Source organism: Prionailurus viverrinus, chromosome A2 (genome assembly GCF_022837055.1).
Source record: "Prionailurus viverrinus isolate Anna chromosome A2, UM_Priviv_1.0, whole genome shotgun sequence".
NCBI lineage: Eukaryota > Metazoa > Chordata > Mammalia > Carnivora > Felidae > Prionailurus > Prionailurus viverrinus.
The window spans coordinates 24830274-24843885 of record NC_062562.1 but is presented as its reverse complement, the minus strand read 5'-3'; the positions used below and the strand labels follow the sequence as shown (position 1 = coordinate 24843885).

At 38.3% G+C, this 13612-nt stretch overlaps 1 protein-coding gene across 4 annotated transcripts in view; it reads left to right on the top strand.

The window, feature by feature from the left end:
• DNAH12 (dynein axonemal heavy chain 12) overlaps positions 1-13612 on the top strand; it is a 227759-nt gene that overhangs the window by 96847 nt on the left and 117300 nt on the right. For all 4 annotated transcript variants that reach the window (XM_047849470.1, XM_047849472.1, XM_047849471.1 and 1 more), the window contains one exon: positions 12094-12213. In XM_047849470.1, coding sequence (XP_047705426.1) covers positions 12094-12213 — 120 coding nt within the window. The remainder of the gene's footprint in view (positions 1-12093; positions 12214-13612) is intronic.

Here is a 13612-nt window from a genome sequence, read left to right as displayed (position 1 = left end):
AAATGAGTCTCTTGTAGACAGCAAATAGATGGGTCTTGTTTTTGTATCCATTCTGATACCCTGTGTCTTTTGTTTGGAGCATCTAGTCCATTTACATTCAGTGTTATTATTGAAAGATATGGGTTTAGAGTCATTGTGATGTCTGTAGGTTTCATGCTTGTAGTGATGTTCTGGTACTTTGTGGTCCTTGCAACATTTTCCTCACAGAATCCCCCTTAGGAGCTCTTGTAGGGCTGGTTTAGTGGTGATGAATTCCTTCAGTTTTTGTTTGTTTGGGAAGACCTTTATCTCTCCTTCTATTCTAAATGACTTGCTGGATAAAGGATTCTCAGCCACATATTTTTTCTGTTCATCACATTGAAGATTTCGTGCCATTCCTTTCTGGCCTGCCAAGTTTCAGTAGATAGGTCTGCCACTAGTCTTATGGGTTCCCTTTGTAAGTTAGAGCGTGTTTATCCCTAGCTGCTTTCAGAATTTTCTCTTTATCCTTGTATTTTGCCAGTTTCACTATGATATGTCATGCAGAAGATTGATTCAAGTTATGTCTGAAGGGAGTTCTCTGTGCCTCTTGGATTTCAATGCCTTTTTCCTTCCCCAGATCAGGGAAGTTCTCAGCTATGATTTGTTCATGTACACCTTCAGCCCCTTTCTCTCTCTCTTCCTCTTCTGGAATTCCTGTGATACGGATATTGTTCCGTTTGATTGCATCACTTAGTTCTCTAATTCTCCCCTCATACTCCTGGATTTTTTTATCTCTCTTTTTCTCAGCTTCCTCTTTTTCCATAATTTTGTCTTCTAATTCACCTATTCTCTTCTCTGCCTCTTCAGTCCGTGCTATGGCTGCCTCTATTTTATTTTGCACCTCATTTATACCATTTTTTAGTTCCTCATGACTATTTCTTAGTCCCTTGATCTCTGTAGCAATAGATTCTTAGATTTCCTCTATACTTTTTTCAAGCCCAGCAATTAATTTTATGAATATTATTCTAAATTCTTGTTCTGTTATATTGCTTAAATCGTTTTTGATCAATTTGTTAGTTGTTGCTACTTCCTGGAGTTTCTTTTGAGGAGAATTCTTCCGTTTCGTCATTTTGGATAGTCCCTGGGGTGGCGCGGAACTGCAGGGCACTTCCCCTGTGGTGTCTGGAGAACTTGTGTTGGTGGGTGGGGCCACAGTCAAACCCGATGTCTGTCCCCAGCCCACCACTGGGGCCACAGTCAGACTGGTGTGTACCTTATCTTCCCCTCTACCAGGGGCAGAACTCACTGTGGAGTGGTGTGGCCCCTGTCTGGGCTACTCGCACACTGCCAGGCTTGTGGTGCTGCTTCAGTGGGATCTGGTATATTAGCTGGGGTGGATCCACAAGGTGCACAGGGGTGGTAGGGGCAGGCTTAGCTTGCTTTGCTGTCAGTGGTCCCCTGCGGGAGGAGCCCTGCAGCACCCAGAGGGAGGCAGACCCGTTGGAGCGATGGATCCACAGAAACACAGCATTGGGTGTTTGCGTGGTGCAAGCAAGCTCTGTGAGGGGAGCTGGGGGATGGGAGAGGGATATGGCCAGCACCTTCATTCCCTGCCAAGCTGAGCTCTGTTTTCTGGGGTTCACAACTCTCCCTCCAGGTGTCCTCTCGCCCTCCTGGCTCTCTGAGAGCAGAGCTGTTGCTTATAACATTCCAGATGTTAAGTCCCGCTGGCTGTCAGAACACACTCCGTCTGGCCCCTCCGCTTTTGCAAGCCAGACTCGGGGGCTCTGCCTTGCCAGGCTGGTTGCCCCTCCACAGCCCCGGCTCCCTCCCTCCAGTCCATGTAGTGTGCACCACCTCTTTGCCCCTCCTACCCTCTTTCTTGGGCCTCTTGTCCATGCTTGGCTCCGGAGAGTCCGTTCTGCTAGGCTTCTGGTGGTTTTCTGGGTTATTTAGGCAGATGTGGGTGGAATCTAAGCAATCAGCATGATGAGGTGAGCCCAACATCCTCCTACACTGCCATCTTCCAACTAGTTTCAGATATATATTTAAGGTACTGATTTCATGTCCTGAAGAGGGATTGCTAGATTAAACATTCTATTTTTAGTTTTTTGAGGATCTTTCATACTGTTTTCCACAGTGACTGTGCCAATTTACATTCACACCAGCAATGCACAAGGTTCTCTTTTCTCCACATCCTCACTAACACTTGTCACCTTTCATTTTTCTTCTCATCCTAAAAGGTGTGAGGTGATATCTCACTGTGTTTTCGATTTGCATTTTCTGATGATTTGTGATGTCGAGTGCCTTCTCATATACCTGGTTAGCCATTGGCATGTCTTCTCTGAAAAGTGTCTATTCAGGTCCTTTGCCCATTTTTAAATTAGATTGTTTGGGTTCTTTTTTTATATTACATGAATTTTTATATATTTTTTATATTAACCCCTTATCAGATATATAATTTGCAAATATTTCCCCTCAGTTTATAGGTTGCCTTTTCATTTTGTTGATGATTTCCCTTACCGTGCAGAAACTTTCAGTTTGATGTAGTCCCACTTTATTTTTGCTTTTGTTGCCTGAGCTTTTGTCTTATCCAAAAAATCATTGCCAAGGCCAATGTCAAGGAGACTTTAAAGACAAATATTGTTAAAATGTCTATACTACCCAAAGCAATCTACACATTCAATGCAATCCCTATCAAAATAGCACCAGAATTCTAAATGCCAACAATTCTAAAATTTGTATGGAACCAGAAAAGACCCTGACTAGTCAATATAATGTTGAAAAAGAAAACCAAGGGGCGCCTGGGTGGCGCAGTCGGTTAAGCGTCCGACTTCAGCCAGGTCACGATCTCGCGGTCCGTGAGTTCGAGCCCCGCGTCGGGCTCTGGGCTGATGGCCCAGAGCCTGGAGCCTGTTTCCGATTCTGTGTCTCCCTCTCTCTCTGCCCCTCGCCCGTTCATGCTCTGTCTCTCTCTGTCCCAAAAATAAATAAACGCTGGAAAAAAAAAATTTAGAAAAAAAGAAAAAGAAAACCAAAGCTGGAGGCATCACAGTTCTGGACTTTAAGCTGTTTTACAAAGCTGTAATCACCAAGACAATATGGTACTGGCACAAAAGCAAGTACATAGATCAGTGGAACAGAACAGAGAACCCAGAAATGGACCAAAAAACAAATGGCCAACTAATCTTTGACAAAGCAGGAAAGAATATCCAATGGAAAAAAGACAGTCTCTTCAGCAAATAGTGCTGGGAAAACTAGACAACAGCAACATGCAGAAGAATAAAACTGGACCACTTTCTTTCACCACACACAAAAATAAATTCAAAATGGATGAAAGACCTAAACATAAGACAGGAGACTATCAAAATCCTAGAGTAGAAAACAGGCAGCAACGTCTTTGCCTCTTTGCGACCTTTCCTATAGCAACTTCTTACTAGACATGTCTCTGGAGACAAGGGGAATATAAGCAAAAATGAACTGAGAACTCAAGATAAAAAGCTTTTGTATAGCAAAGGAAACAACAAAACTAAAAGGTAATTGACACAATGGGAGAAGATATTTGCAAATGACATATCAGATAAGGGGTTACTATCCAAAATCTATAAAGAACTTATCAAACTCAACACCCAAAAACGAAATAATCCAGTAAAGAAATGGGCAGAAGACATGAATAGACACTTTTTCAAAGAAGATATTCAGATGACTCATAGACACATAAAAAGGTATTCAACATTGCTGATCATCAGGGAAATACAAATCAAAACTACAATGAGATATCGCTTCACACCTGTCAGAATAAACTCAAAACACAAGAAACAACAGGTGTTGATGAGGATATGGAGAAAGGGGAACCCTCTTGCACTGTTTGTAGGAATGCAAAGTGGTGTAGCCACTCTGGAAAACAGTATGGAAGTTCCTCAAAAAGTTAAAAAATAGAAGTAACCCTACAATCCAGCAATTGTGCTACTAAGTATTTATCCAAAAGATACAAAAATACTAATTTGAAGTGTTACATGCACCCCGAAGTTTATAGCAGCATTATCTACAATCGCCAAATTATAGAAGTGGCCCGAGTGTCCATAGATAGATGAATGGATAAAGAAGATGATATATATATATATATATATATATATATATATATATATATATATATACATATATACGTATGTATGTATGTATGTGTATATATGTGTGTTTATGTGTATTCCATGTATGGAATTAGAGTTGTATTATGCTAAGTGAAATAAGTCAGAGGAAGACAAGTGGAGTCTAAGAAACAAAACAGATGAACACAGGGGAAGGGGAAGGAAAAATAGGGAGGCAAACCATAAGAGGCTATTAAATACAGAGAACAAACTTAAGATTGCTGGAGGGTGTGTGTGGGGGGGGATGGGCTAGATGGGTGATGGGCATTAAGGAGGGCACTTGTTGGGATGAACACTGTGTATTATATGTAAGTGAGGAATGACTAGGTTCTACTCCTGAAACCAATTCTACATTGTATGCTAATGTGAATTTAAAGAAATACTTTTTCTTTTCTTTTTTTTTTTTTAAAGGAGATTTTCCAGGGTGCCTAGGTGGCTCAGTAGGTTAAGTGTCTGACTTTGGCTCAGGTCATGATCTCACAGTTTGTGAGTTCAAGCCCCTCATCGGTCTCTGCACTGGTGGTGTGGAGCCTGCTTGGGATTCTCTCTATCTCTCCCTCCCTCTCTCTGCCCCTTCCCCACTTGTGCTTTCTCTCTCTCTCTCAAAATAAATACACAAATAAACTTAAAAAAAGAAGGAGCTTTCCCCCTGTGTTTTCTTCTGGGATTTTAATGGTTTAAGGTTTTACATTTCTTTTTTTTTTTTTTTTTAATTTTTTTTTTTTCAACGTTTATTTATTTTTGGGACAGAGAGAGACAGAGCATGAACGGGCGAGGGGCAGAGAGAGAGGGAGACACAGAATCGGAAACAAGCTCCAGGCTCAGAGCCATCAGCCCAGAGCCCGATGCGGGGCTCGAACTCACGGACCGTGAGATCGTGACCTGGCTGAAGTCGGACGCTTAACCGACTGCGCCACCCAGGCGCCCCTAAGGTTTTACATTTCAGTCTTGAGCCCCTTTTGAGTTAATTTTTGTGTATGGTGTAAGATAATAAAAGTTTCATTCTTTTATATGTGGATATCCAATTTACTCAACACCATTTATTGAAGAGACTTTCCTTTTCACATTGTGTTTTCTTGTTGCCCTTGTTAAAGATCAGTTAACTGTATGCTTGGATTTATTTTGGATTTGCTATTCTGTTCCATTGGTTTATATGTCTGTTTTTATGCCAGTACCATATTGTTTTGATCACTGGAGCTTTGTAATATAATTTGAAATCAGGAATTGTGACGCTTTCAACTCTTTTCTTCTTTCTTAAGATTATTTTGGCTGTTTACATAGAGTCTTTTGTGATTCCACACAAATTTTAGAATTTTTTTTAATTTTTGTCATAGGAATTTTAGCATTCATTTATTTTTGAGAGAGACAGAGTGTAAGTGGGGAGAGGGGCCGAAAGAGCAGGAGACACAGAATTTGAGGCTGGCTCCAGGCTCTTGAGCTGTCAGCACAGAGCCCATCACAGGGCTCAAACTCATGAACCACAAGATCATGACCTGAGCCGAAGTTGGACGCTTAACCAACTGAGCCACCCAGGTGCCCCTGCCATTGGAATTTTGATAGGAATTACTTTGAATCTGTAGATCCCTTTAGGTAGTATGGACATTTTAACAATGTCAATTTTTCTAGTCTATGAGCACAGGATACTTTTCCATTTATTTGTGTCTTCTTCAATCTCTTTCATTAATGTTTTATAGTTTTCAATGTACAGATATTTCATGTTCCTGGTTAAATTTATTCCTAAGTATTATATTCTTTGTGATGCTATCATAAGTCAGATTGTTCTCCTGATTTCCTTGCCAGATAGATCATTGGTGGTATAAACAAATGCAACTGATTTTTTTTTCCCAAATGATTTTTGCATCCTGTAGCTTTACTGAGTTAGTTTGTTTTAAAAGGTATTTTTTTGTATGTGGTCTTTAGGGTTTTCTACGTATAAGGACATGTCATCTGCAAATAGAGATCATTTTACTTCTTTTCTGATTTGGATGCCCTTTATTTTGTTGTCTAATTGCTCTAGTTAGTACTTCTTGTTGAAAAGAAGTGGTGGGAGTGAGCATCCTTGCCTCACACCAGATCTTAGCAGAAGAGCTCTCAGTTTTATGCCATGGATTATGATTTAACTGTGGGCTTTTCATAAATGTCCTCTATTTCATTGCAGAGATTTCCCTTTATATCTATTTTGTTGAGAGTTTTTATCAGAAATGGATGTTAAACTTTGTCAGATGCTTTTTCTGAATCTATTGACTTGAGAATGGGATTTTTGTCCTTCATTCTGTTAATGCAGTGTATCACATTGATTAATTTGCATATCTCTTGCATCCAGGGATAAATCCAACTTGGCTATAGTATGTAATCTTTTTGGTGTGTTGAATTCAGCTTGCTAGTATTTTATTGAGGACTTTTGCCTCTATGTTCATCAGAGATATTGGCCTATAATTTTCTTTTCTTGTGGTATCTTCATCTGGTTTTAGTATCATGGTGATTCTAGCCTCATAGAATGAGTTTGGAAGTATTTCCTCTACTTCTAATTTTTGCAAGAGTTTAAGAAGGATTGTATTAATTCTTTGAATGTTTGGTAGACTTCAGCTATGAAGTCATCTGGACTTTTCTCTGGGAAGTTTTTCATTAGAACTTCAATCTCTGTTACTGATATATTCAGGCTTCCTATTCTTCTTGATTCAGTCTTGGCAGGTTGTATATTTCTAGGAATTTATCTATGTCCTCCAAGTTATCCAACTTATTTGTATATAATCATCCATAATTATCCCTCGATGATCCTTTTTATTTCTGAGGCATTCGTTGTGTGCTTTCTCTTTGATTCCTGATTTTACTTATTTGAGTCTTTGTTTTATTCTTAGTCTAGCTAAGAGTTTATTGTTTTTATATTTTCAAAAAAAGCAACTCTTCATTTTGACTTTTTTCTATTGTTTTTCTATTCTCTATTTCATTTATTTCTGTTCTGATCTCATTTGTTTCATTATGCTAACAATGGGTTTAGTTGGTTCTTTTTCTAGGTCTTTGGGGTTTAAGTTAGGTTGTTTATTTGAGATTTCTTTTTTATTTATTTTATTTTATTTTTATTTTTTAATGTTTGTTTATCTTTAAGAGAGAGAGAGACAGAGTATGAGCAGGGGCAGGGAGGGACAGAGAGAGAGGAAGACACAGAATTCGAAGTGGGCTCAAACTCATAAACTGTGAGATCAGGACCTGAGCCAAAGTCGTGATACTTAACAGACTGAGCCACCCAGGTGCCCCGAGATTTCTTTTTTAATATAAACATTTATTGTTATAAACTTCCCTCTTAGTACTGCTTTTGATGCATCTCATGAGTTTTGGTATGTTGTGTTTCATTTGTCTTAAGATATTTTTTGATTTTCCTTTTAATTTCCCCTTGGACTCAGTAGTTGTTTAAGACCATCTTTTTTACATGTGTATTTGTGAATTTTCCCATTTTCTTGTGGTTACTGATTTCTAGTTTTATTCCATTGGGGTCAGAAAAGATATTTGATATAATTTTAATCTTAAATTTGTTGACTTGTTTTGTGACCTAACATGGGGTCTGTCCTGGAGAATATTCCATGTGAGCTTGAGAAAGAATACGTATTCTTCTACTGCTGGGTGAACAGTTCTACATGTATTTCTTAGGTCCATTTGATCTAGTGTGGTTCAAATCTACTGTTTCTTTTCTGAATTTCTGTCTAGATATTCTATACCTTATTGAAAGTGGGATATTGAAATCCACTACCATTTTTATATTGCCATCAATTTCTCCTTTCAGATCTGTCAATATTTTTAATAGTTTTTTAAAGTTTTTATTTATTTATTTTGAGAGAGGGGGGAGGGGCAGAAAGAGAGGGAGAGAGAGAGAATACCCAGCAGGCTCAGCACCATCAGCACAGAACCCCACGTGAGGCTCAAACTCATGAACCATGAGATCATGACCTGAGCCAAAACCAAGAGTCAGATGCTCAACCAACTGAGCCACCCAGGTGCCACCGGATCTGTCAATATTTATTTTATATACCTAGGTGCTCTGATGTTGGGTGCATATATATTTAAAATAGTTTTATCTTCCTGTTGAATTGAACTTCCATCATTATGATATTCTTTGTCTCTAGAGACAGGTTTGCTTAAAGTCTACTATGATACAAATATAGCTACTTGTGATTTCTGTTGGTTACCATTTTCATGGAATATCTTTTCCTATTCCTTCACTTTCAGCCTATGTATTTCTTCTAGGCAGCATACAGTTGGATCTTGATTTTTTAAATGTTATTTATTTATTTTTGAGAGAGAGAGAGAGAGAGAGAGAGAGAGCGAGCGAGTGCGAGCAGGGGAGGGGCAGAGAGAGGAGGAGACACAGAATCCGAAGCAGTTTCAGGCTCTGAGCTGTCAGCACAGAGCACAACACTGGGCTCGAACTCACGAACCGTGAGATCATAACCTGAGCCGAAGTTAGATACTTAACTGACTGAACCACCCAGGTGCCTCTGGATCTTGGTGGTTTTTTTTTTTGTTTTTTTTTTTGTTTGTTTGTTTGTTTTTTATCCATTCAGCTGCTCTATCTTTTTAGTTGGGGGAGTTTAATATGTTTACATTTAAAGTAATTTTGATAGGGAGGGATTTGCTATTGCTATTTTGTTAACTGTTTTCTGTTTGTCTTGGGTTTGTTTGTGGTTTTTTGTTTGTTTGTTTATCTTTTCTCTTTTGATGTCTTCCTTGGTGTTTCATTGGGTTGTTTTGTATTGATAGGTTTTGATTCTTTTTTTGTGTGTGTGACTTCTATAGGTATTTTCTTAGTAGTTCTAAGGGGCTTATATAAAATATCTTATAGTTATAACAGTCTCTTTTAAGCTAATAACTTATCTTCATTTGTATTCAAGAACTCTCCACTTTACCTCCTTCCCTATTGATGTCACAATTAGCATCTATTTATGTTACATATCCATTAACATAATTTAGTTATAGTTACTTTAATACTTTTATCTTTTAACTTTTATAGCAGAATTTAAAAGTGATTTACCCACCACCATTATAGTAATATCCACCTTTGGTTTTATATTGCTCAAGTTATACCTGAATAAACCCAGAGGTAAAATTTATTCCTGCTAAACTCTTTGGATAAAACTATAGTAACTAAAGCTTTAAAATTCCCAATCGTTTTCCATATTTTCAAGGTATTTTAAATATGTGACTTTAAAACTCACATGTATATTTAGTATTTTATGAGAAAACTTTATTTATTGTATTAGTTTCTCAGGGCTGTCATAACAAATTACCATAAACTTGGTGGTTTAAAGCAACAGAAATTTATTCTGCCACAGTCCTGGGGCTAGAAGTCTGAAATCAAGATGTTGGCAGGGCCAAGCTTCCTCTGGAAGCTCCAAGGGAGAATCTTTATTACCTCTCCCAGCTCCTTTTGGCTCAAAGCATTCCTTGGCTTCTGGCTGCATTATTCCAGTCTCTTCCCTCATGTTCTCCTGGCCTCTACTCTGTCTCTTTACTGTGTGACTCTTATAAGGATTTAGGGTCAGATACTCCAGAATGATCTCCTCATCTTGAGATCTTTATGTCTTCCAAGACCCTTTCTCCAAATAAGATCACACTCATGGGTTGCTGGGATTAGCACGTGGGCCTCTCTTTTTGGGGATTCAACCTGCTACACACATACACTCACACACATTAGTTACTTACACATAAGCTAATATATTGATATTGAGAAGGGAAATGGGGTTTTCAGTAGATTTTTTTCATCCTAAAATATAACTTTAGAGATAAGAAAAATACTCTGTGCACAAGAAAAAAATGAATTCCACTTTATGAAAATTTTGTGCAGTGTCTTCATAGAGAAAATATAAAGTCATTTTTCAGTTTTTTAAATTTTAAAACTCGAATGCTTCAGTTGGTGAAGCATGCAACTCTTGGTCTTGGGGTTGTGAGTTCGAGCCTCACATTGGGTGTAGAGATTACTTAAAATCTAAAGCAAAAACAAAAATAAACTCTAATACTATATGCTGCAAATAATACAAAGTAGGCTCCATCTTTCTAATGAATAATAGATTTTTTCATAATTTATTCCCATAGTTTCCACTTCTAGTTAGTCCCCAGGATCTATTGATTTTTCTGTCCTTGCTAACTTTTATATCTGTCCTCTCCTTTCCATCCAGGTTCCTCTGACCATCCCTCCTTCCTTGTATGGTAGCCTCAGTCCTGACCTTCATAATTTCTTGCCTGAATCAATATAATAGAGCTGCTCTGGTTCTGACTATATCCTATTACCAGAATGAAGATTCCAAAACACAAATTCATTCTGTGAACTCCCGTACTTACCCTCCATTGGAACCCTCTTCCTCTTCTCAGGAGATCCTTACACACAGCCTTTAAAACCTTTCGGGATGTGACCTCTGTCTGCTTCTCAAGACTTACTTCTTGTCATTCTTCTTTCACACTCTATTCTTACATCCCATGGAATCCTCCTAACACTCCAGGTCTGCTTACACCTCCATTTCTGCGTATGTGTAGTTCCCCTGCCTTGAATATCCTTCCCCTCTGCACCTGGCTAACTGACATTTTCCTTCCAAATTTAGCTCAGCTAATCCTTTATCTGGGAAGCCTTCCTTGAATTAGTCCTCTCCTAATTTCCCTTTTTATCCTATTCCCCGGATCTGGGCTAATCCAAGTGCTCTAGTGTCTTCCCCCACCCACACTTTCCTGGGACTTCCTCTGTCACGTCATTATTACATCATATTATTTTTTGTCTATTTAATTTCAATATCACTTTTTCAGGGATCTTGCATTTTATTTGCATATCTCCTAGCTTGATATATAGGTATAGTATGTTTTTCATAAATGTTGAAAAAAATGAATGGGGGCGCCTGGGTGTCTCAGTCGGTTGAGCGTCCGACTTCGCTCAGGTCACGATCTCACGGTCCGTGAGTTCGAGCCCTGCATCAGGCTCTGTGCTGACAGCTCAGAGCCTGGAGCCTGCTTCAAATTCTGTGTCTCCCTCTCTCTCTGGCCCTCCCCCCGTTCATGCTCTGTCTCTCTCTGTCTCAAAAATAAATAAATGTAAAAAAAAAAAAAACGAATGAATGGCTGTTAGAGACTTCATTTCTGCTATCCTGAGAACACTTTATTTTCTTATAGTGTCTAGAATTCATTTCTCAGAGAATTTAGAATAAGAGTATATTATGTACAATTGTGTAATAGGATAAGCTAAGATCTCTGAGAGATGTTTTTATCATGCCTACAGTTTAAATTCTTTACGGTTTAAATATTATAAAAACCATATGTACTTTTATCAGTTTTGATTGTATTATTTTTAATCCCCTTCACTGTTTTGCCTACCCTCCCACCCCCCTCTGCTCTAGCAACCACCGGTTTTTTCTCTACATTCAATGAAGTGTTTCTATCTTGTTGTTGTTTGTTCATTTGTTTTTTAAGAGTCCACATATGAGTGAAGCCATTTGTCTTTTTCTGTCTGACTTATTTCATTTAGTATACTACCCTGTAGGTCCATCCATGTTGTTGCAAATGGCAAGATTTGATTCCTTTTCATGGCTGAGTAACACTCCATTGTATATATCCCACACATCTTCCATTCATCTGGACACTTGGGTTGCTTCCATTTCTTGTCTATTGTAAACAATACTGCAATAAACATAGCTGTGCTTTTTGAATTGGTGTTTTCATTTCCTTTGGGTAAATACCCAGAAGTGGAATTACTGGATCAGATGATAGTTCTATTTTTAATTTTTTCAGGAACCTCCATGCTGTTTTCCAGAGCAGTTACACCAGGTTACATTCTTACCAACAGTGTGTAAGGGTTCCCTTTTCTCCACATTCTTGCCAACACTTGTCATTTCTTATCCTTTTTGATACTACTTATTTTGACTGGTGTGAGGAATTTTTAAATGAATTACTTATCATTTTTTATTCTCCAAGTAAGATGAAGGCAAAGTATCTTATCCTTTTCACTTTGCAGGAACTGATTCCTACAAGTGATAGCAATGTGGTTGTATCTCTTACACGCCTCTTTGAAGTACTACTCTGTGACGTGCTGGAAAATGATCCTACAAGCAAACATATTCGTGTTTGGATTATGGTAGGTTTTATACTTAATGGGATTTTTATTCACAGAATCAAATGTGCCTCTGGAAATGATCATTGTACTGAGGAAGGCATTATAAGATCCAGAACTATTTTTTTGGTGAGCACCGAAAGAATAACTGAAGATAATAATGAAGTTGTCCTGACCTGGTATTCCAACTAAAAAAAAAAAAACATTTTAAAGAAAGTAATATATACCCAAATGAACCCAAACTATCCTATTCTTATGAAAGATCATAATTTGATAAACACTTAATACGGTGACTTAATACTAATCCAGTATCAATTTAGTGAATTAATTTTGTCTTAAGGTGAAGCCAGGATGTAGGCTGCTACGAGCTGGTTCTAAGAGACCAGAAATAGGCATCCAACTAGTGGGGGTGAGGCCAGCAGGATCCATAGAGAACGTAGTTAGGGAGGAGTCAGAGAAGGCCAGAGAACAGGACTCTGAGGGACCCAAAGGGAATAGGTTTTGTTCTCTTCCCTGCTCTGTGCTTTCTTACCACCTGGCACCTTATTTGGAAATACCTTCATCTTCTCTACTGAGTCTACCTTCTCTTCTGCTCTGTGGTAAGAGTGGTTCCCTTCCATTGCTTTCCCTTCACCTTGTTGCCACAGAAAATCTTCTACCTCCGTCACCTCACATTCCAGGGTTTCCTGCTCAGCATCCCCTCCTTTCCTCCTCTCCTTTCACCTTTATTAGAAGAAATAGAACAGACATGTTTGAAGTATAATTTATTTGTATCCCCTTTTGTCTCCCAAAGTTTGGAACTGCCTTTTACAGAACTAGTTTTTAATATTGTTCCATATCTATCAATGTTACCTGCTTATAAATTAAAAGTATTTTATGAATAGCTCACCTGTATAACCTTCATGGTATATATGTATATGTATATGTATATGTATATATGTATGTATATGTGTATATATGTGTATGTGTGTGCATATATATATATATATATATATATATATATATACACATTTTTTAGAAGTTTTATTCTGTTGGTAAGCCTAAATTCCCTATATTTTTTTTTAATGGTTTAGAATCATTTTTAAAGACTAATATAAATTGGGGTGCCTGGGTGGCTCAGTCAGTTAAGGATCTGACTATTTTGGCTCAGGTCGTGATCTCACATTCGTGAGATCTGGCCCCAAGTCTGGCTCTGTGCTGAGTATGGAGACTACTTAAGATATATTCTCTCTCTCTCTCTCTCCCTCTCTCTCTCTCTCTCTCTCTCCCTCCCTCCCTCCCCTCCCTCCCTCCCCCTGCCTCCTCTCCCTCTCCTTCTGCCTCCCCCTCAAAAAAAAAAAAAAAAGACTACTATAAATTGATACCTGGTTAAAATTTTTCTCTTGAAAATATATATAAATTTGATAGATTTTTTAAACTAGAT